General features: G+C 47.3%; 1 protein-coding gene and 1 non-coding gene across 5 annotated transcripts in view; one reads left to right on the top strand and one right to left on the bottom strand.

Moving 5' to 3' along the window:
• FRMD5 (FERM domain containing 5) overlaps positions 1-23,615 on the top strand; it is a 333,295-nt gene that overhangs the window by 274,398 nt on the left and 35,282 nt on the right. For 3 of the 4 annotated variants that reach the window (XM_061159286.1, XM_061159287.1, XM_061159285.1), the window contains exons 2-4: positions 13,605-13,709; positions 17,662-17,704; positions 17,931-18,009. In XM_061159286.1, coding sequence (XP_061015269.1) covers positions 13,605-13,709; positions 17,662-17,704; positions 17,931-18,009 — 227 coding nt within the window. Of the gene's footprint in view, positions 1-13,604; positions 13,710-14,676; positions 16,764-17,661; positions 17,705-17,930; positions 18,010-23,615 lie in introns of those variants that run through there. The other variant, XM_061159288.1, reaches the window with a different exon arrangement.
• On the bottom strand, positions 1,576-1,677 carry LOC133068542 (U6 spliceosomal RNA). The gene has a single exon (XR_009695521.1). It is a non-coding gene; the product is annotated as a U6 spliceosomal RNA (small nuclear RNA).

The following is a 23,615-nucleotide window of genomic DNA, read 5'->3' as shown; positions in this document are numbered from 1 at the left end:
GCCCTCCCTCAGAGTCCTGTCTGCTCTGATGAGAGACTTTTCAAGGGAGGCCCTGGCTGTCCTTCTCAGGAGAAGCCTTGAGAATGACCAGTCTGGTCCTAGCTAAGGACGCCAGCAGCTGTGAGTGACTGGGTGAGCTCCAGGGACCTTGGGCATCCTAACTGGGAGCCGTGAGCTCTACTTGTCCCTACCTCCCCCTTCACCTGACAGCAGGATGGGCAGTCATCTGCGGACTCCAGGAGGAAGTCCACTGGATTCTTCTCCCGTCTAGGTTATTAGAGAGTATAGAGTAGAATTCCCTATGCTGTACAGAAGGTCCTTATTAGTTATCTATTTCATATATAGTAGTGTGTCTATATCAATCCCAATCTCCCAATTTATCCCTTTCCCCCCGGGTAACTGTAAATTTGTTTTCCACATCTGTGACTTGATTTATCACTCTTTTGTAAATAAGTTCATCTGTACCATTGTTTTTTAGATTCCACATATAAGCAATATCATATGATATTTGTCTTTCTCTATATGTCTTACTTCACTCAATATGAGAATCCCTAGGTCCATTCATGCTGCTGCAAATGGCATTATGTTGTTCTTTTTTATGGCTGAGTAATATTCCATCGTATATATGTACCACATCTTCTTTAGCCACTCCCCTGTCAGTGGACATGTAGATTGCTTCTATGTCTTGGCTATTGAAGACAGTGCGTCAGTGAACACTGGGGTGCATGTATCTTTTTAAACTATGGTTTTCTCTGGGTATATGCTCAGGAGTAGGATTGTGATCATATGGTAGTTCTATGTTTAGATTTTAAGGAACCTCCATACTGTTCTCCATAATCGTTGTATCAATTTACATTCCCACAAACAGTGTAGGAGGGTTCCCTTTTCTCTACACCCTCTCCAGCATTTATTGTTTGCAGGTTTTTTTGCCATTCTGACCGGTGTGAAGTAATACCTTATTATAGTTTTGATTTGCATTTCTCTAATAATTAGCAATTATTGAGCATTTTTCATGTGTTTTTTGGCCATCTGAGTGGTCTTTGGAGAAATATCTATGTAGACCTCCTACCTGCTTTTTGTTTGTTGTTATTCAGTCACTGAGTCGTGTCTTGACTCTTTGCGACCCCATGGACTGCAGCATGCCAGGCTTCCCTGTCCTTCACTATCTCCCAGAGTTTGCTCCAACTCACATCCATTAATTCAACAAGGCCATCCAAACATCTCATCCTCTGTTGCCCCCTTCTCCTTCTTTCCTCAGTCTTTCTCAGCATCAGGGTCTTATTCAATGAATCAGCTCTTCACATCAGGTGGCTAAAGTATGGGGAGCTTCAGCTTCAGTATCAGTCCTTCCAGTGAATAATTTAGGATTGACTGGTTTGATCTCCTTGCTGTCCAGAGCTCTCTCAAGAGTTTTCTCCAGCACCATGGTTAGAAAGCATCAATTTTTCGGTGCTCAGCCTACTTTATGGTCTAAATCTAATATCCATATGTGACTACTGGAAAAATCATAGCTTTGACTATATGGACCTTTGTTGGCAAAGTAATGTCTCTGCTTTTTTTTTTTCTTTTTTTTTTAAAAATATGGAACGCTTCACGAATTTGCGTGTCATCCTTGCGCAGGGGCCATGCTAATCTTCTCTGTATCGTTCCAATTTTTGTCTCTGCTTTTTAATATGCTGTCTAGGTTGGTCATAGCTTTTCTTCAAGGAGCAAGTATCTTTTAATTTCGTGGCTGCAGTAACCATCTGCAGTGATTTTGGAGCCCAAGAAAATTAAATCTGTCATTGTTTCCATTTTTTCCCCCATCTATTTGCCATGGAGTGATGGGACCAGATGCCATGATCTTAGTTTTTTTAATATTGAGTTTTAAGCCAGCATTTTCACTCTCCTCTTTCACCTTCCCCAGAGATTTTTGCTTGAGTTGTTTGTTTTTTTGATATTGAGCTGCATGAGCTGTTAGTATATTTTGGATATTAATCCCTTGTTGGGCACTTCATTTGCAAATATTTCTCCCCTACTATGGGTTGTCTTTTCATTTTGATTATAGTTTTCTTCGCTGTGCAAAAACTTAAGTTTAATTAGGTCCCATGTGTTTATTTTTGTTTTTATTTTCATTAGGCAGTGGATCAAAAAAGATACTGCTGCAAAATTGTGTCAGAGAATGTTCTGCCTATGTTTTCCTTTAAGAGTTTTATAGTGTCTGGCCTTACATTTAGGTCTTTAATCCATTTTGAATTTTTTGTGTGTATGGAGTTAGTGTTCTAATTTTCATTTTTTACATGTAGCTGTCCAGTTTTCCCAGCACCACTTATTGAAGAGACTGTATATTCTTGCCTCCTTTGTCATAGATTAGTTGACCATAGGTATGTGGGTTTATCTCCGGACTGTCTGTATATTCCATTGATCTATATTTCTGTTTTTGTGCCAGTACCAAACTGTTCTGATCAGTGTAGTTTTATAGTATAGTCTGAAGTCAGGAATCCTGATTCCTCCAGCTTCCTTTTTTTTTTTCTTAAGATTGCTTTGGCTGTTCGGAGTCTTTTGTGTTTCCATACAAATTGTAAAATGTTTTGTTCTAATTCTGTGAAAAATGCCATTGGTAATTTGATAGACAATACATTGAATCTATGTATTACTTTAGGTAGTACAGTCATTTTGACAATATTGATTCTTCCAATTCAAAAACATGGTATAGCTCTCTATCTGTATCATCTTTTATTTCTTTCATCAGTGTCTTATAGTTTCTGCATACAGGTCTTTTGCTTCCTTAGGTTTATTTCTGGGTGTTTTATTCTTTTTGATGCAATAGTAAATGGAATTGTTTCCTTGATTTCTCTTTCTGATCTTTCACTGTCAGTGTATAGGAGTATCAGAGATTTCTATGTATTAATTTTGTATCCTGCAACTTTACTGAATTCATTGATGAGTTCTAGTAGTTTTCTGGTCATGTCTTTAGGATTTTCTATGTACAGTATCATGTCATCTGCAAATAGTTGGTAGTTTTACTTCTTTTCCAATTTGGATTCCTTTTATTTCTTTTTTATTTTTCTCTGATTGCCATGGCTAGGACTTTCAAAACTATGTTGAATAAAAGTGGTGAGAATGAGTGCCCTTGTCTTATTCCTAAACTTAGAGGAAATACTTGCAGTTTTTCACCATTGAGAATGTTAGCTGTCAGTTTGTTGTATATGGCTTTTATTATGTTGTGGTAGGTTTCTGGAGAAACTTTTCTGCCCACTTTCTGGAGACTTTTTAACATAAATGGATGCTGAATTTTATCAGAAGCTTTTTCTGCATCTATATTAGATGATCATATGGTTTTTATTCTTCAGTTGGTTAATGTAGTGTATCTCATTGATTGATTTGCATATATTAAAGAGTCCTTGCATCCTTGAAATAAATCCCACTTGATCATGGTTTATGATCCTTTAAATGTATTGTTGAATTTGGTTTGCTAGTATTTTGTTGAAGATTTTTCTATCTGTTTTCATCAGTGATATTAGCCTATAATTTTCTTTTTTGTGATATCTTTTGTTTTGGTATCAGGGTAATGATAGCCTCAAAGAATGAGCTTGGAAATGTTCCTTCCTTGGCAATTTTTTGGAAGACCTTCATAAGGATAGATGTTAACTCTTCTCTAAATATTTGATAGAACTCATCTGTGAAGCCATCTGGTCTTGGACTTTTGTTTTTTGGGGGAGTTTTTTAATCACAGTTTCAATATTAGTACTTGTGATTGGAATGTTCATATTTGCTATTTCTTCCTGCTTTAGTCTTGAAAGTTTGTACCTTCCTAAGAATTTGTGCATTTCTTCTAGGTTGTCCATTTTATTGGCCTATAGTTGCTTGTAGTAGTCTCTTATGATCTTTTGTATTTCTGTGCTGTCCCTTGTAACTTCTCCTTTTCTGTTTATAATTTTCTTGATTTGAGCCCTCTGTCTTTTTTCTTGATGAGTCTGGCTAAAGGTTTATCAATTTTGTTTATCTTTTTTAAGAACCAGATTTTAATTTCATTGATCCATTCTATTGTTTTCTTCATCTCTACTTTCTTTCTATTCTGATCTTTATGATTTCTTTCCTTCTACTAACTTTGAGTTTTATTTGTTCTGCCAAGCCTCCAAAGGGTTTGGGTTAATTTCATATATTTGATATTTTCTGCTTCTGACCTTGTCTGGGAAAAATAACTTTGGGATAAGGACAAGATGCAAATCTGTGCCTTGAGAGCCCCATGGAGAACATTTCCAAAGTGGTGGCCATCCCCACAAGCTCTGGGGTGCTGCAAAGGTGGACATGTAGCCAGGCCTCACCTGAGTGTTCTTGTCCAGGGAGAACATAGCCTCGTCACTAAGGCCTTGTCATGTACAAGTCCACTCAGCCTAAAGGAAGAAGAGGTTACAGGAGGCAGAGGAAGTTAGTCGGAAAAATGCACAGGGTCCTTATGCCTGTATGTCTCTGGTTTTGATCCTCGTAGTAATCCTTTGAGAGATGTAGTGTTAACCTTGTTTTGTAGCTAAAGAAACAGAAGCTCAGACAGATTAAGGGACAGGTCCGAGGTCACAAGCTGAGGAGTGCCAGAGCAGGGCTTTGGCTCCAAGCCCAGGGCTCATCCTCAGTGAACCTCCCCAGAGCCCTTCCCCTCTCTGCTCTGTTTGCCTCCACCTCAACTCCAAGGGAATACAAGTGACCTGATAGGATAATTGAAAAGGAGATTGTAACAGGACTTAGAAATCCTGGCCTCTTTCATCATGGGATGTGTCCCACTGAGAATTCACCACGTTTCTCGGTAGTGGCCAATAAACAGTTTCCTGCTGAGGGTCAGAGAGGCTGAGGGAAAGGCTGCAGGATTATGAGAACCAGTGAGGATGCTGAGCTTGACACGGCGCTCCTGACCCTGGCCACACAGGCCACTCCCCTTAACCCCAGAAATTCCTGGGCTTGACAAATAGCATGTGCATTTGCCCTTTGGGGGGAAAAAAAAAAAGACAATAAAATGTATTGTCAGTTTACTGTCTTTAGCAAGGGGATGTCTTTTTTTTTAAGTAATTTGTTTTTTTTAATTTGTTTTATTGAAGTAGTTGATTTACAATGTTGTGCTAATTGCTGCTATATAGCATAGTGATTCAGTTATGCACATATACATTCTTATTAATATTATTTTCCATTATGGTCTATCACAAGATATTGAATAGAGTTCCCTGTGCTATACAGTAGGACCCTGGTGTTCATCCATTCTGTGTATAATAGTTTGCATCTGCTAGTCACAAACTCCCAATCCATTCCCCCTCTCCCCTCCCCCTTGGCAGCCACGAGTCTGTTCTCTCTGTGAGTCTGTTTCTGTTTCACAGATAAGTTCATTTGTGCCATGTTTTAGAGTTCACATAAAAGTGATATCTTATGGTATTTGTCTTTCTCTTTCTGACTTCACTTAATATGATAATCTCTAGATCTATCCATGTAGCTGCAAATGGCAGAATTTCCCCCTTTATGCCTGGGTAGTATTCCCTTGTGTGTGTGTTGCCTGTCCTCTTTACCCATTCATGGGTCAACAGACTTTTAGCTTGTTTCCATGTCTTGACTGTTGTGAATAGCCCTGCTTGTGAGTGTAGGGGTGCATGTTATCTTCTTGAATTATGTGTGCCTCGTCGCTCAGTCGTGTCCAACTCTTTGCGGCCCGAGGGACTGTAGCCCACCAGGTCCCTCTGTCCATGGGGATTCTCCTCCAGGCAAGAATACTGGAGTGGGTTGCCATGCCCTCCTCCAGGAGATCTTCCCAACCCAGGGGTCAAACTCAGATCTCCAGCATTGCAGGCAGATTCTTTACCGTCTTTTGAGTTGTAGTTTTGTACAGATATATGCCCAGGAGTGGGATTGCTAGATCCCATGGCAACCCTACTTTTAGTTTTTTTAGTTTTTTAAGTTAATTTATGTCTTGGGCTGTGTTGGGTCTTAGTTGCAGTGTGCAGGATCTTTCACTTCTGTGCACAGACTCCAGTTACGGAGCATGGGCTTCAGTAGTTGTGGCATGCGGGCTAAGTTTCTCAAACCCATGTCCCCTGCCTCGCAAGGTGAAACCACTGGACCAACAAGGAAGACCCTATTTTTAGTTTTTTGAAGATCTTCTGCACTCTTTTCCATAGTGGCTGTACCAGTTTACATTCCAAGGGAGTGTTTATTTGCCCCCCAAATGCTGGGCTTTCCTTACAAATTACCTGACATCTGACATAATGTTGTATAGAAGGCATAGTTTTATGAGAGGGTGTGTGTGTGTGTAAGAAAGAGAGAATATGAGCTTCACACATAATGCTGAGTTGTTTGTTTCTTTTTCCCCTAACAAGCTTGGCTGAGTTTTCGTAGTTCTACAGCTGTGACATGACTAGTCCACTGAGATATTCAATACTGGCTGGAAAAATACAACTGAAACTTATTCAATCAGCAGCAAGAAACAATGACACTTCTAAGAGTCACTTTACTTATAAAGGTGGCCCCAGCGTAGGAAAGATGGACACGCTTGCTCTTCTTCAGGCTCAGCTCAGATTTTTTTTTTTTCTTTCTTTCTGGTAACTTCCCCAAGTACAAGGAGTCCACACAGGAGCAGGGGCTCCTTGGCTGTGAAACATCATCACTGATAACTCAATAAGTTTCGCCCTCTCCTTTGCCCTGCTCTTGCGAGCTGTCTGACAGCCGCTTTGAGGGGTCTGCTCAGAGGATCTTAATCGCCCCTGTGGAGTCTGGCTTGGGCCATCTGTGCTGACAGAACGTGTAGCCCTCCCTCCCATGACGCTGACTTGGGCACGGGGACCTCCGTGTTGCAGATGGAATGTGTTTGCCCTGCCCTGCGTGCACGTCCTCTGCCCACCACGCCACGTGGCGCCAAGCTGACCCGAGCCAGGACGGCCAGCGGGGCTCCCTGAGGCTCCACGCCTGGCATCAGAACCTACTGATAGCTCTTTGCGTCATGGAAAGCACCCCGACTCTCTCAGTCTGCCTGTAGAGTGGGGAGGGGCGGGCTATTGGTTCAAGAAGGCACTGCGTTTATTAAGGACTTGCCGGGCAGGTGGCTGCAGGAGTCCGGGTGCGTGCCGTTCCTTTCTCCGTCTGAACTCCGACTTCCCTCCTTAGGCCCCGGTCTCTCCCCCAAGGGGCCACATGACCACTGGTCCCAGGGCGGTGCTGGGACCTCCTGGTGCTACAGTCTAGATACCAAGTGCCTGCACGGGCCCCAGCCTTGCTGCCAAGCCCTGGAGTCTGTCTCCGCTGAGAGTCAGGAGCGAGGGCCCCTCTCCGGCCCTGCCCTGATCTGCCCGGCATTTCTCCATGGAGTTGAACATCCACCCCCCGACCACCCCATCTCCTCCCGGAGCAGGCCGGCTGCTTGTCTAACTGCAGCCTCAGCAGTTCCTGGACAGATTTTGTTGGTTTACAACTAAGCAAGAAAAGTGGGCTCCTGGGCCCAGAGCTTGGCAGGAGTTCTGGCCCTTCAAAGAAAATGGAAATGGAAAGTGCAGCGGTGAAGCAATCCAGGGCCCTGCTGGTCACGTCTGTGCCCCAGAAGGCCCGGCCGCTGTAGTGTGCAAACACCAGGGCAGAACGGCACCGCAGGAATTGATTCACACTGCTCGGCTCCGCGTGCTCACGCCCTGGCCCTGAGAAGATGAGCTAACGTGGCTGTCCCCCTGTGACATTAAAGTACTTTCAGCATCTGCTCCTGAACCTGGCAGCTGGTGGCGCCCTCATGCCCTTGGAGGACACGGATGAGAAAGCCAGTCTTGGGCCCACAAGGAATGTAAAGTTAAGGCAGAACAGAGGCTAGGGTTTCCTCCCACCCCGGTGCCTCATCCCTCTGAGACCCCCAAGGACAACTCATTCCACTGTTGCTCCTTCCATCCTGGCATGGCCTTTCCACACCCCTGGACTCTTGTGTTTTGGGGACAGGGGAGCTGGTGCCACCTCCTGCAACCCTCCATCTCCCCTCTACCTTCTCAAAGGGCCCTGAAGCCATGGCATATATATATTGTATCGTCCCCTTAACTGCCTGGGACCCAGGATCTGGGGAGGGTCTGGTGTCTCTTGCCCTCTTCATGACTCAGGTAGTTGGCACTTACAGTCTGCCTGCCTTCCAGATAAGTGGGATTGCACAGGGTGAAGCCCAGTGAGTAGGGGGCTTTCTACATGTTAGCCCCTCTGTTCAGGTGCACCAGGCCAGAGTCCCTGGGAGCGACCCTGTGATGGGTTTAAAAAAAAAAAAAGCCTGTTCTCCTGCCCAGGGGTATTGATTGTAAGGCAGAAAATGCGATTAACCTTGAACAGTTTAGGTCACTGGCCCAGGCCTGCCTCCTGCCTCAATGCTTTCACTGGAGAATAGACAAACCGTGGAGAACCAGACCAGGCACTCCAGGAAGGCACACGAGTATGAATTCTCCAGACCTCAGAGCTGCAGAACGGACCTGAGGGGCTCATGCATCATTCTGGACACCGTCTAGACAGAATTAAGAGGTTGCCTGTCTATGCACTACCATTTTTAAATATGTGTGTAGGTACTACTGTGGTTCATAAAATGTAAATTTATGTCTTAGATGGGTGCTGCATATGCTGTTTTGCCCTTACTCATGTCCTTGTGAGGAGAATAACCTCCGAGATTTAGCTGGATTCAGGCGCTCTGCCTCGGCTCGCTTGTCCCGAAGATAAACGGCCTCGGGCTTGGAGCCCCGATTCTGTGACTAAACAGTAATCACCTGTCAGCGTGAGCGCCTGTTTCCCCAGTGTAATCAATGGCACAACATCCAGCACAGAGCACCCGGGTGAGCGTGGCACCAGGGCGACGGCGGCCAAGGGGGAAGGAGGTGGGCTCACTGGGCTTTGCCATCCCACCAGAGGAGAAGGCTGGCTGCCAGAGAATAGTCCGGAAAGCCCCCCGCTTAAGCCGCGGAGACCACGGAGAGGGACTCCTGGGACACGGCGGGCATCTGTAAGTGCAGGCCAGGAAGTTTTCAATCTCCAAACGCTAGGCCCTGCCAGAGGCCTGTTGTGGGGACCCACCACGAGGTCCCCCTGAATGTGACTTCCCCCAAAGGCTGCCTGGGGCCCGGCCACCAGCCACAGTCCCAGTGCTCCAAGGGAGGGGTGACTGCAAGTCTGCGTGGCAGGTGCCCCAGTGCCGCCTTTGTGTTTCTGCTGGGAATTTAAACTCCATGGGGTTCTGCTCTAAGGAAGAGCTCTGCCCACGCCTCCCTCCCCTCCTTCCCTCCAGCCTTGGAGACACAGCAAGGAAGATGCTTGTCTTCATTAGTCTCCATGACTAGCTCAAAACCATGCGTCCACCACAGGTAGGGTAGGCAGGAACCTGAGAGAACTCTCACTTCATGGTGGGGAGCAGGGTTTTCACCAGATGCTGGGAAATAGGAAAAGACCCTTTTGTACTGATACGGGGATGTACATGTGTGGCTGATATTGTTGTTGTTTTTTGTGACTACCTGGAGAAAAGCCAGTGCTTCCTTTTCCTTCCTGTGAAGTGGAACAACTCCAAGGTTGGATCTACCGAACTTAATGTTCTTACCAGCTAAGAGCCATGCAAGTGTATTTGAGCCACCAACTTGTGAGACTAAGTTGTTTTTATGGAAGACGTAGTTCTTATTTAAAAGTCTGTGTGATTTCTATCACAGAAGCACAATTTCCCCATGGCTGCCTCAGGCTCCTGCTAGTATGGTTGTTGTGTGCAAGAAAGCCAACTTCTTCAGCTATTAAAGCTGCCCCCAGGGCACTTCCCTGGCCAGAGAAGTTAAGAATCCGCCTGCCAGCGCAGGAGGCACAGGTTCCATCCCTGGTCCAGGAAGATCCACACGCTGAGGGCCAACTAAGCCTGTCTGCCACGACTGCTGAGCCCACACACCCTGGAGCCCAGCTCCACAGCAAGAGAAGCCTGCAACTAGAGAAAGCCCAAGTGCAGCAATGACGACCCAGCACAAAATAAATAAATAAATAAATAATCAATCTAAAAAACTCACCCCAGGATAGACAAATTAGGGGTGTCGGATTAACAGACTACTATAGGGCTTCCCTCATAGCTCAGTTGGTAAAGAATCCGCCTGCAATGCAGGAGACCCTGGTTCAATTCTTGGGTCAGGAAGATCCCCTGGAGAAGGAAACAGCAACCCACTCCAGTATTCTTGCCTGGAGAATTCCCATGGACAGTGGAGCCTGGCAGGCTACAGCCCATGGGGTCGCAAGACTCAGACACGACTTAGCGACTAAACCACCACCATATATAAAATAGGTAAGCAACAGGGATATACTATATCATGCAGAGAATTACACCCATTACCTTGTAATAACCTATCATGAGGTATAACCTGCCAAAATGCTGAATCACTGTGCTCTTCACCTGAAACTAACATAATCTTATAAATCAACTATACTTTGATTAAAAAAAAAAAAAAAGAAACCTCACCCCCAGCTGATCACAGTGTAGTAGCCAGCTTGGTACAAAGGAAAATTGGTAGAGAAAAATGTTCATAATATGCGCTGTCTCTTAGTATTCCATTTCAATTGCTTTGAGAGAGAGAATAAGTACAGGACATGCTGCTTGAGATAGGGTTAAGCCTATTTCCTCTGTTTAAAAATGAGTTTAAGCTTCTCTCACCCTCCGGTCGATCAGTAAGGAAAGAGTTGACAGCCCTGCCCACAATGACAATTGTTCTTAGAGTCCTTTGAAAGATCTGGTTTTATGGCCCGTCACGCTGAAGTTCCAGGGTGAGTCACAACAAGGCTCTGTTGTGAGAGTAGGTTTTTCTGGTGGGAGACCCAAGGGTGTAAGAATGGGGACTGCTGCCTCGGGGTTGTGTCGTGAGAGGGAGTGCAAGGCCTGCAGAAGAGGAGGGAGAGGTGCCCACGTGACACCGCCTTCCTTAGTTGAGCTGTCCCCTCGCTCGTCCTTCCAATCCTGCAAGGATAAGCTTCTTAATATACACGCTGAGAGATCTATTATCCTGCCCTAGTTCTTTTTGAAAAGTATCAGGTGAGCTGGCAGAAGGGAAATAATGAGGGGTAAACTATTTTCTTTTATATTTTTTTAATGTATTTTTATTTATTTGGCTGTACCGGGTCTTAGATGCAGCATGCAAACTCTTAGTTGCAGCATGTGGAATCTAGTTCCCCGACTAGGAATTGAACCTGGTCCCCATGCATTGGGAACATGGAGTCTTAGCCAGAGGACCATCAGGGAAGTCTCTGAGGGGTAAATCTTCTGAAGAGGTCTTGAAGATCTGCCCATTCTTAGAGCAGGACCAGGCCCTCCCATAACGCCCCATGGCCTTGGGCCTTGTCCCAGGTGAGATGATTCAGATCTTACAAGACCACCTTGATTTCGATGCAGCACTAAACACAGATCCACCAGAGACGAGCATCTTGGCTGAGCTGCAGAGACCACTGGGGAGAGGCCCAGAGACGCTGACTTGCAGAGCTCCCGCTGTCCTGACACTTACCTGCAAGTCATTCTCCTCCCAGCCCATTCCAGGCAGGTCCCTGAAGGAGAAGGTTATGGGTTTAGAAGTGAGGGACCTAATTTCCTGACAGTCTGTAAAACCTTCTGGCCACCCCTCCACCTGCTATTCACTGATTCAGCAAATAAGCATTGAGGACGTCCCTGCCATATGCCAAGCCCTGTGCTGGATTCTGGGGGATAGCTTCTGCCCTCATGAAAACTGTAGTCTAGGAGAAGGAAATGGCAACCCACTCCAGTATTCTTGCCTGGAAAAGTGCATGGACAGAGGAGCCTGGTGGGCTGCAGTCCATGGGGTTACATGACTGAGCATGTGTTCACGAGGGTGGAGGGAGATGGGTTGGTAGCAATAAAGTGGTAGAACTAAAAAAAAAATGAAAACTGTAGTCTAGAAAGGGAGCAGATGATAAATCAGTAAACAAATAATGAACAAATACACTGACAGACTGTGATCAGTGCCGTGAAGGAAATAAACAGGATAAATAAAGGACCTACAAAGAGACGAGGAGGGGTCATTCTATATGGGAAAGACTTTTCTGCACCAGAGACATGTGAGCTGAGACCTCAAGGAGATGAGGATGGAGGGAGGGCATCCTAGGCAGAGAGGACGCAAAGATGCAGAAGAGCCTCGGCATGCTCAGGAGCAGAGAGACTGTGGCCAGAGAGGAGGGAGAATGGTTTGGGGGAGTTCAGAGAGGAAGCCGGAACTAGCTTATGCAGGGTCTTGAGGCCACGATCAGAGTTTGGATTTTGTTCTGAGAGCAAGACAAGCCCCTTGCTGACAGCGTTATGCAGGAGCGATAATGTAATTAAAGATCACAATGTGCTCACTGCAGTTTAAAACTGTGAGGCGTGTGTATATGTGCTGTTACAGGAAGAGTCACAAGAGACCCTACGTGGGGAAAAATCCCAAGAAACAGAATACAGTATAAAATATGCCGCTGATTTTTTAAAAAAGAGAAGACGTATATGTGTATATATAGGCTTGCCTGGGTATAAAATATAACCACATTAAAGATACACAAGAAAAGAAGAAGAAGATCCAAGTTTGAGATGAACTTTTGGGAAGAGAACTTCTAACAGTGTATTTCAAATTGTAGGTCACAACTCAGGAGAGGTTCTGAAATTACCTTAGTGAAGTCATAGATAGCACTTAAAATATCAACCTACATCTTGCTAGTAAGGAGAGCATTTTGTGAACGTTGTTTTAATTATGTGTGTATATACATAACACATGTACATGTATATTAAGTGACATATACATGTACATATGGATACATGTGTTGGCTTGCAGTATAAAATGTTCTAAACTAAGCGTTACAGTTGAAAATGTTTGAAAAATACATCTTAAGGATCTTCATGGTGGAAAAGTTGAGAAACGTGACTTAGTGATTTTTCACTAAGTTTTCTTTACTTCTGTCTTAGTTTCCTCATCAGGCTTCTCTTCCAGATAATCCTCTTCAAATTAAAAAGAAAAAAGTCAAAACCAAAAAAAAAATTAAAAAGATACCCAAGAAGCTAGTAAGGGGTTGTTCCTGGGGTGGGGAACTGTAGCACAGGGAGTGAGGTCCAAGGGAGACTTACTCTTCATAGTATATGCTTTTGTATGGTTGAATATCTTACTATGTGCCTGCATTATTTATTCAGTTAAAAAAAAAAAAGTTTGTCTAAATGGTGGTCACCCTGGCTGCCGTGTGGAGCGAGGGAGAGACCGGAAGCAGAGGACCAGCTAGAAGGCTCTGGCCGGGTCCCCGGTGAGAGATGGTGATGGCTTCATCTGTGGGGTTGGTGATGGGGATGGAGACAAGCTAGACTCGGCATGTTCCACCCAACAGTCTCAAGGAAAGCTGTGTGCATTTGAGGAGGGGACTGGGCCTACCTGACTCTGTCTGCCTTCTCTGACATCTTTGTGGAAGGAAGGATTCTTGAGCTCCTTCCAGGTGCTAAAAGCTTCAGAATTCTCAAGAATGTTGAATCCATCACAACGGGGAGGACACGGTTATGAACATGTATCCCTTTCACATCCTCACGCAACTGTCACAAGTGACCTTTAATGACCATCAAAACACAGTTACACTCCGTTTCTCAGTGGAGCTTGCTTTCTTTGCAGAGAGATGCCAAAGGCCAATACCTGTTTGACCTGCTCTGCCACCACCTGAATCTACTGGAGAAAGACTATTTTGGGATCCGCTTTGTGGACCCTGATAAGCAGCGGGTAAGTCCATATTCAAAGCATGGATGGGGGAGAGGGTCAGTCGGTAACCTTGAGGCCTTGTCATTCATGTTCAGAGTTTAGTCTCAGGAGTCGGGGGACCAACTGGACCTGGCAGTTGGGTGTCATCTCTTCAGATCATGTTGTGAGACCTGGAACACCCTGCAGCAGAGCTCACCTGGCGTGGTCCATCAATTGTTAGACACTGAAATGGCAACCTGGAGAGCTGAAGTTGTTGTTGTTGTTCAGTTGTTCATTCGTGTCTGACTCTTTGCGACCCCTTGGACTGCAGCACACCAGGCTTCCCTGTTCTTCACTATCTCCTGGAGTTTGCTCAAACTCACGTCCATTGAGTCAATGATCATCCAACCATCTAGTCCTCTGTCGACTCTTCTCCTCTTGCCCTCAGTCCTTCCCAGCTTCAGGGTCTTTTCCAGTGAGTCAGTGCTTTGCATCACGGGGCCAAAGTATTGAAGCTTCAGCTTTAGCATCAGTCCTTCCAGGGAATATTCAGGGTTCATTTCCTTTAGGATTGACTGATTTGATCTTCTTGCTGTCCAAAGGACTCTCAGGAGTCTTCTCCAGCACCTCAGTTTGAAAGCATCAATTCTTTGGTGTTCAGCCTTCTTTAAGGTCCAGCTCTCACATCCATACACAACAAATGGAAAAACCATAGCTCTGACTATACAGACCTTTGTCAGCAAAATGACCGCTCTGCTTTTTAATATGCATGAGAGCTGAAGAGATTTGCCCAAAGCTGCCCAGTTAGAGGCAGAGTGGCTGGGCTGGTGTGGTAGCCCCAGAGCCTAGGGCACAGGCTGAGGCTGTCCTGCCCCTTCCCTGGTAAGTGGGCACGCTTGCCTTGGCCTGGTTAGGAGGGGCCTTGCCTGAGTGCCATAGCAACCCTCTCCGGGCAGGACAGAGATGTAGCCTAACTAATACAGGCTTTTTGGCCCTTGCAAATCCTGCAGTTCTTCTTCACCTTCCAAAGACAGTGGTGTGTGAAGAAAAAAGGGTAAAATGTATCCTGTTCAAGGGTGAAGTGTGTCCTGTCCATTGTTTTTCACTTAGAATGTGTTTGAAGATAATAAGAGAGTATGTTGAGATTACAGAGATTTAAAGCCAAAGGAGACAGAGAAAAATAAGGAAAAGGAGAAATAAACTTTGATGGAGTGACTGCCATGTGCCAGGCTTCATGCTGGGCACACACCTAGACCTTTGAGCCGATGGATGTTGAGCGCTGAGGTATTATGCATGAAGCTGAGAGCTTCACATAAGTTATTGCATCCTTCCTGTGAATGAGATGTGTACCGGCAGTTGACCATCCACTCTCCAGACAAGTGAACAGTCTCCCGCAGGTTGCTTCACTTGCCCAAGGCAACTGACAAAGCCTGTCTCCTGCTCGGACCTGCCTGATGCCAGAGCCTGTGTGGTTTCTGGGATTCTCTGCTGAATTCCTGCCCTATAACCTCTAAGGTGACCTGATTCTGTGCCTTTGTTGAGGGTTTAAGCAGAGCAAGGAGGCTTGCAAGGGTCCTTGAGCATTGTGAGGAAACGGACCAGTAGAGAACTGTCCTTCTATATCTACTGATCATGTTAGAGATGGAGGAGGTGAGCTCCCTGGCTCCCCTTAGACCTCTTTCCCTGAGCACCAGGGAGGCAGAACCTGGCACTCACATCCATGACATCACTTCCTGCTCTGCGGGGGTCTCTGTGGGATCTGGGATTCCTCTGGCCACACTTGGAGGAGCTGCCCTCACTCCCTGTCCCCTGTTGTGCCTCAGGCCCTGGGCTCATCCTGATCTCAGCCTGTCCTTCAAGGCCCCCGAACCTGAAGACTACCACACGGGTCCACTCACCCAAATACAGGTGGAAGCTCCCGTCTCTGAACCTTCTTTTCACTCTTCTCCTAACCCCCTTCCCCAAGCCAGTGTTATGAATTTGCTAGTGATTCTGGGACCCGGATTTAGCCAGACAGCTGCAAAAGGTCACCCTGGCCCTCACCATATTTTGAGGGATGCTCTCAAGATTTTTCTACCAGACCCTTGAAGTCTCTTAGACAAGCTTTCCACTGCCTGCCCACCCCTCTGAGTCTCCTCCAGCCTCACTTCTTTCAGGAGTCTCACTCCAGTACAAACTCTTCTCTCCACCTGTTGCCAAGAGGAATAGCCTCTTGTCATTCAGCCTCTCTGCCTTCTGCTGATAATGGATCTGTCATTGCACTTAGTTGTGTTGTTGTTGTTGTGTCAGTCACTCAGTTGTGTCCGACTCTTTGCGACCCCCTGGTAGTCCACCAGGCTCCTCTGTCCATGGAATTCTCCAGGCATAAATACTGGAGTGGATTGCCATGCCCTCCTCCAGGGGATCTTCCTGACACAGGGATCGAACCCAGGACTCCTGCATTGCAGGGGGATTCTTTACCATCTGGGCCACCGGGTCAGCCCACAGTCTATCTACCTTTGTTTATTTTAATCTATGGGTCCAGTGCCCCGAGCCTTCTGTCTTCTGAGCCCCAGACATGTGCTGTGTTCATCTCACTGTCCACAATCCCAGTGTGCTCTGCACCGGCCGGCCTCCTCTGCCTTCCCAGGCACGGCCTGGAACCCCAGTCATTTCCGTGCAATTTCATCCCATGCCTTTCCTTCCCTGGGAAGCCACGCTGCGGTGGGCCGTGTAATGTGAGAAGGACCTCTTAACCACATTGAGTGGCTATAATGAGTTGCCAGCCTCATGGGAACTCAGATCAGAGGAAAGCAAGAGAGCCGAGTGTCAGCTCAGATTATCCACGTGGAGCTGATGGGAGAGCTGGCTCTTAGTGGGTCCATTAACTGCACGAACCACGGCCCAGCCCAGAAGGTGAGATCTGGGCACCGAGGGAGGCCAGGATGTGTCTGCATGGCCCCGGCTGCTCTCCTGCCAGAGAGAGGACTCTGCCAAGACGCTCCCCGGGACTGAGTAGAAGTCGCCAGAAAAGAGAAGTGAGGACTAGCTCCTCCATCCATCTAACAGCTGAACGTTGAACGCCGAGCAGAGTTTCCTGCCCTCCCAGAGCTTGTGGTCAGTGCTTTTAAGCTACTTCCAGATAATCAAGCCCCGAATATCAGCTCTTCTAGCTCTCTGCAAATTTTCAAGTTTCCTTATTAGCACAAAAGCAGTAAACATCAATAATGCATTTTATAAGGCATCCATGTAGAAGTGGGAAACTGACATAGACCCGTCTCCTTGCTTCCTTACCCAAACATAAGTACCGTGGGGGGAAGAAAAATGTGTTGCTACTGTGTCCAGCCTGTGTGAAAATCCAGGGAAAACAGGATACTACATTAGTTGTGGTTGGGTATCTTACAAGACTTAAATTTTAAACATCCCTGGATGCCAAGGAATTCTGAGTATGTATTCCCTCACACGAGGGCTGGCAATGCGTTGCTCAAACAAAAACGAAACACACACCAATCCCTGCCTTCTCACCGTTTATGAAATTCCACCTGCCAGTGCTTTCGAGAGCTGCTCCCAATAGCCTCTGTGTGTCGTCACTTCATCACTTCCCCACAACCCCACCACATCACACAGACACACACAACCCATTAAAGCGAGCTGTTTGCTACCCAAGCCAAGTGGAGTTCTGTCCCCAGCACACACCCAAGCGTTCACTGCTGCCCATCGGTACACCAGAAACATGGCTCAGAACTCTGGCGCCCCATCTTGGAAGGCGACATTGCCAGGGAGCCCCAGAAATGGCATCTGAAGCTGGAACTCTTCCCCCCTTCACAGCTGGTTCTGTGGGGAGCTTATTTCAGAAAATCCTATCCCTCTCTACTCTCCAAACGTACATATCACAGGCTCCTGAGCCGCTTTCACCCTGGGCTACAATCTGTCTAGCTATTTAAATCGAATACAGCAAGATATATTTGACACTGCTTCTCATTAGGATTTTCTTGGCCTGTGTTCTCTGTTTCAGCATTGGTTGGAGTTTACAAAGTCTGTGGTGAAGCAGTTGAGATGTAAGTACTGTCCATGAAAAGATGGACGCCTCACCCCCAGGGAGGGCGGGAGGAATCCTCCCCCTTGTAGTGTGTCTTAGGAACCTCCCTCTGTCCTGAGCGGAAGTCGGCCCTAAACATGAGAGGATCTTCTGATGGTTCGGAGTCCTGTGCGTCCAGTGGGGCAGGGAGTCCCGTCGTCTTCCGGGGAGGGTCTTTGCTAATGGACACCTCTTTCCCTCTGCAGCCCAGCCTCCGTTCACCATGTGTTTCCGTGTGAAGTTTTACCCTGCAGACCCTGTGGCCCTGAAAGAAGAAATAACCAGGTAAGGCTGGTTATTACATCCCTCAGCCTCCAAGACCTGTTGGGAAGGATAGGATGGAGGGGCCATACTTCCTAGGTCCTCTGTTTGGAAAGCTCCTAACTCGGCTAGGCAAGAATTCTTCCTAAATATAGCCTTACTTCTGCGTTTCACTTCCGCATGCTCTCTTTGCTCATCTCCTCAGTAGAATTGCAACAGATTATGGTTCTTTCCTTCAAGAAGTGTGAATACTTCATCTTAATCTGGTCATCTGCAAAGGTAACTGGAGTAATGAATTTCTCAAAAGCATTTTTTTCTTTCACCAATGATGTGGTCACCAGGGATGTTTTGGGAGAGGGCTGTGTTGCTGCTTACTGGGGGGCTTGAAATAGACTCCAGCAGCCTAAATGGCAAAGCAAGAAACTGAAAAACAAGCCAGAAAACGCTGAAGATTTTAAATTCAAGTGGGTGACATCCAGGGTGCTGATGGCCCAGGGTCATGATAAACTCTTCGTTATGGGGATCATGTTGCAGAGAAGGCAGGCAGCTGCACTTGAGGATGAGAAAAAACCTCTGTGCCCACGCCACGCTACAAGAGGTTCAGTGAACAGGAGAGGCACCGCTTCCTCGAGGGCTTGGTACATCTGAGCCGAATTCACTCTAAAAGTCTTGCCTCAAAGGTTCGGGCACTCTCTGAACTGGGACTCTTAATTTTTCTATTAGAAAGATCTGATTTTGACATTAGCAAAACCTTGACGTTTCCCTGTAAAGGGTGGAGCCCTCGGTAAAGATGTGAGGCCAGGAAGTCCTCAAGCCAAGGAGGAGACAGCTCCGCCAGCCGGCTCTAACCCCTCCCCTAAAGTCTTAGAGACAACAGGGACTTTCCAAGTGGTCCCCTGCAGGAGGCGTGGGTTCAATCCCTGGCCGGGTAACTAAGATCCCACATGCAGAGCAGTGCAGCAAAAAACAAAACCAAAAAATCTTAGAGACAGCAAAGACTGGACGAGGTCGTTGCCAGTGCAGAGACTGCTGGTCCTCTAAGGCCTTGAGACCTGTTTCTAGACCCTGAACCCGCCCAGCCTAAAGCACTGAGGACAGTGCCTTGTGCAGTTAGAACCAAATCTCATGCCCCTGAACTGGGCACCTGCAGACTGCAGGCCCTGCTCATCCACACGGAAGTGGGCGTGCCTCCCACTTGGCTTTTGAAAACCAAGCTCATCCATATTCAGGAGCAAGCCTGTAGCGTTAGGCAGGAGAGTGAGGGGAGAACCACAGTGTTTAACCACTTAAGCAGAGAAGAGTTTTGGCAAAGCACTGGCCTGCCCTGCTCAGGGGGCACAGTGGTAAAGAACCTGCCTGCCAAGGCAGGGGACGCAAGAGACACAGGTTCGATCCCGGGGTTGGGAAGATCCCTCTGGAGGAGGGAATGGCAACCCCTCAAGTATTCTTACCTGGAGAATCCCATGGGCAGAGTGGCCTGGCGGGCTACAGTCCATGGGGTCAGACACAGCTGAAGTGACTGCGCACACCCTCCTCATGACTTCCAGAGTGTTTGCCGTAGCTCTCCCCTCCCCCTTCCCTCACCTCCCTCCTTCCCCCCTTCTCTCTGGAAAGAGGTGAGGAGGCCAGGGCCAACCCTGAAGACCACGCTCCTGTCCACGTGTCAGGGCACGTTTAACACATCTTTGTTGAGAGCCTGACTCCCCGCCTCCTAACACCCAGCATCAGGATCACCTCGTCCACACCTCCCCGGACTATTAGAGAGGGTGAGAGGGATTGGTCGAACAACCCAGAGGGCTGCCCACAACAGCCCGGCAGACACGGCCTTCCGATTTGATTGAAGGACAAAAGTACACAGTTATCTCGGCCGTTAGGAGGAGATCTTAACCATAGACTCTTCTACAGCAAATGTCACTGCATAATACTCATGTGCCCCCCACCAAAGGCAGCAGAGACCTGGGGGCTCAGATCCTGTTCTGTTACTTCTGTGTGGCCTTGAGCATAAAATCCTTAACTTCTCTGACCTTCAGGTTCCCTGTTTATAAAATGAGGATGGCAATAGTACCTCACAGCTTTGTCGGGAGGATTAACCACTGCACGGGGTCTTGTACTTCTTAATGCACCCCCAGGGAGCCTGGCATTGAGCCAAGGCTCACTGTTCACTGCCAGGCCCGTCACATGGCCTGTGGACCCCAGGGGCTCCGCACAGGCCACAAGTTCTGGCTTTGCTCCCTTGTTGATGTGATAATCCCCACCCCTCTTCTGTCACAGACGCTAGCTGGGGACACTTAAGCAGCTGAGGCCTGAGAAAGCCAGGGTCAGGCTTCTCTCCACGTCAGCAGACTTTAAAGACAATGGCAAGAGTGTGAACTCCACCCCGCTCCACACACATGTATGCCCACCGTCCTCCACAGGGGCCCCCAGCCTCCAGGATCTAATGCCTGATGATCTGAGGTGGAGCTCAGGTAATAATAATAGAAGTAAAGTGCATAAGAAAGGTGATAGCTTGAATCATCCAGAAACCATCACCCTCCACCCGCCCTGGTCTATGGAAAAGTTGTCTTTCACGAAACCAGTTCCTGCTGCCAAAAAGGTTGGGGACCAACGCTCTACTGTTTTCTCCCTGCTCTCCACCTCAGCGGCCCTCCTTCCCTCGGGCACATTTTTTCCAGGCGTTGCCAGGAGTGTGACTCTTAGGGCGCCTGGGTCTGCTTTGGAGTCTGTGTCCCTGCTCCCTGAGGCGTTCTTTGGAGGCCTGGGCTTAGCTGCATCTAAGTGGGTGCCTGCCCTCGCCTCATTCAATGCCCACAGTTCACTCCTGGCTTAGAGCCCTGCACCCCACCTTCCTGCCAGACTAATTTAGCTGTCAGTGTGTTTCTTCCGGGCAACACTGGTCCTAAATTTCACCACCGTCTCGGCTGTCCCCATAAAGCCAGGCTGAGAGGAGGGATGAAGTAGGGAGTAAAGAACTGTGCTTCAATTTATCTCTTGGATTCTTCCCAGATGATAAATTTAGTTGCCAAATCCTGATTAATCTCTTTTGTCATTTTTTAAAGTAATAAATAGATTTTCTTGTCTGAGCTAGAGACCAGGCAGAGAAAATGGGGATTAGGCACCAGATTTAGCTTTTACCAACGGCTGCAGGTGTTCGAACTGGTTGAAAGATCAAGCGATAGAAGGAAACTGAGTGCCAATTGGGCCCCACCTTCCAAGGAAGCAAACAGCCCCGACACATGTTTGAACAGGTGCTCAAAAAATGTTAATAGATTTTTTTAGGCCATTTAAAAAAAATGTTAATAAAGTGTATAGGTAATTTATTCCAACAGCGAATATCATTGGAGCTTTGCTTAGGCTAAGATGGGTTGGCAAACTTTTTCCGGAAAAGGCCAGATAGTAAGTATTTTAGGCTTTGTGGGCCATATGGTCCCTGTCACAACTACTCTGTTCTGCCATTGTCATGCAAAACCAGCCGTGGACAACACATACATGAATGAGCATGGCTGTGTTCCAATCAAATGTTGTTTCATCTCACTGGGGACCCTGGTGGCAGGCTTAGTTTGCCAGTCCTGGGCAAAGGCATCAAGAAGACCTGAGTTCAAATCCCAGATTGTTCTTTAGCTGGATATGGGACAAAGCAAGCAGCACTGCCTCTGATCATTCCCTCTCCTCGTGTATGAGACAGGGATTAAAAACAGTAACCACCTCATCGAGTTGCTGTGAGGATTAAATGAAAGTGTGCATGTTAAAGGCACACAGCATATCTAAAAGATGACGGAGGAAAACCTGAGTAAATCACTGGAATGTAAGCTCCATAGAAGGAGGACTCAGTTTGTTTCTCTGCTGTATTCTCAGCCGCTATGGCTGTGCCTGGTACAGGCGGGTGCTCTGAACTGGATGGGTGGGTGGGAGGGAGGGAGGGAGGGTGAAGAGGCATAGGATGTATAAGCTCTCTGAAAGTGAAAGTGACGTCGCTCAGTCGTGCCCGACTCTTTGTGACCCCACGGACTGTAGCCCGCCAGGCTCCTCTGTCCACAGGATTTTCCAGGCAAGAATACTGGAGTGGGTTGCCATTTCCTTCTCCAGGGGATCTTCCCAAGCCAGGGAGCAAACCCAAGTCCCCGCATTGCAGGCAGACGCCTTACGGTCTGAGCCACCACGGAAGTCACAGGCTCTCTAGAAGAATGTTAAAGGTAATGAAACATGAATCTCTAATTCCAAGGAGCCCACAGTCTAGTACTGGGGAGGAAGACATAAACTTGATCACAGTCAGGGAAAAGGAGGGCAGAAAATAGAGGAAGCCAGGGGCAGAGAGGAAGACAGGGCCAAAGGGTCTTCTGGAAGAAACTCTTCAGAGGCCACCAGTGCTTTCCAGAGTTCAGACCCTCTAATTGTGGGAATATCTCTGGATTCATCCCTACCCTCTGATGTCAGAAATCACAATGCCAATGCTAGTACCTTGGACGTACGTGTTCCAGAAACGCTTGAGTTTTCCTCTGTCATCTTTTAGGCTCTCGCACAATCTGCCTTTGCACGGTCCTCCATCCATTTAGGACAGCTTGGCATCTAAACAAAATTGGAGGTGAGGTAAAGCCTCTTTGAAGCAAAAAGGAGAGAGGCAGAATTCAACCAAAAACATGTGCTAAAGAGCAAGCCTTTTTGTCTTAAACCTGGTCTAAAGCTGATTGCTCTTTTTTTTCCAGTGAGAATTTCTCTCTGATGACAAGGATTTCTCCTGACTTCATTTAGGACCTTTCTCTCCCTAACCATAGCTCACTGAATTAACCACAGGGGTAGAAAAAGTATCAGGTAGAAAAAGCTTCTGTTTCCTCAGCTCTAAAATGTGGGAATTAGGCTCTGTGACTCCTCCTCTGAGGTTCCGAGCCTGGGTACCCAGCCTGCCTGCTCGTCATGAACAGCTGGTCTGGGCAGCCCAGCAGGCTGACCCCTCCCCTGGCAGCATAGCAGCCCTGAGGACAGAGCCCCCGGCAACAAGACGGTCTTCCTTAGGCCTTTGTGTGGCGGGGGAGAACATGTCATGGCATCTTGGGGATAGGCATAAGGATGCTATGAGTCATGTGAGATGGATTTTCATGACCAACCACACTGAGTCATTGGTTACCTTCTCAAATGAACAAAACACCAAGCTTGATGGAAGCCGCTGGGGCAGAAAAGGAAGGGGGGACCCCCTGGGTAACTCCGTTCCATGGAGCCATCATTTGCTTCTTTCATGAGCTTGTCTCTTCCCGTCCTCTGAAGACTGCGGTGTGCTTCTTTAGGATGCTGACGAGCCCCTCCCTTGTCCCTCCCGTCCTATGATCGCACCATCACCGGACCATATTCCCATGGCCTGCCCCTTGACCTCCCTGTAGCTGTTCTGCCTCCAGAAGGCTGAAGGAAGCCCGCCCTGCAGTGGAAAGCCTTGTTTCCTCTCCAACTCACCCGAGGACCCTGTCTTGCACCGATTGTGGTTCTCGCTGTGAGGAGGCGTGTATCCCCCTTAGGGAGCAAATCAGAAGCTCTGGACAAGCCTTTTCAAACCCAGACTCACATGCTCCCCACCCCGGGGGATGTTCTCCTCACCACCACATTGAGGATCGTTGCCCAGGGCCTCTGAAACCTCTTCTTCAGTC

Source organism: Dama dama, chromosome 13 (genome assembly GCF_033118175.1).
Source record: "Dama dama isolate Ldn47 chromosome 13, ASM3311817v1, whole genome shotgun sequence".
Taxonomy (NCBI): domain Eukaryota; kingdom Metazoa; phylum Chordata; class Mammalia; order Artiodactyla; family Cervidae; genus Dama; species Dama dama.
The sequence above is the reverse complement of the archived record's forward strand: the minus strand, read 5'-3'. Positions and strand labels throughout refer to the sequence as shown.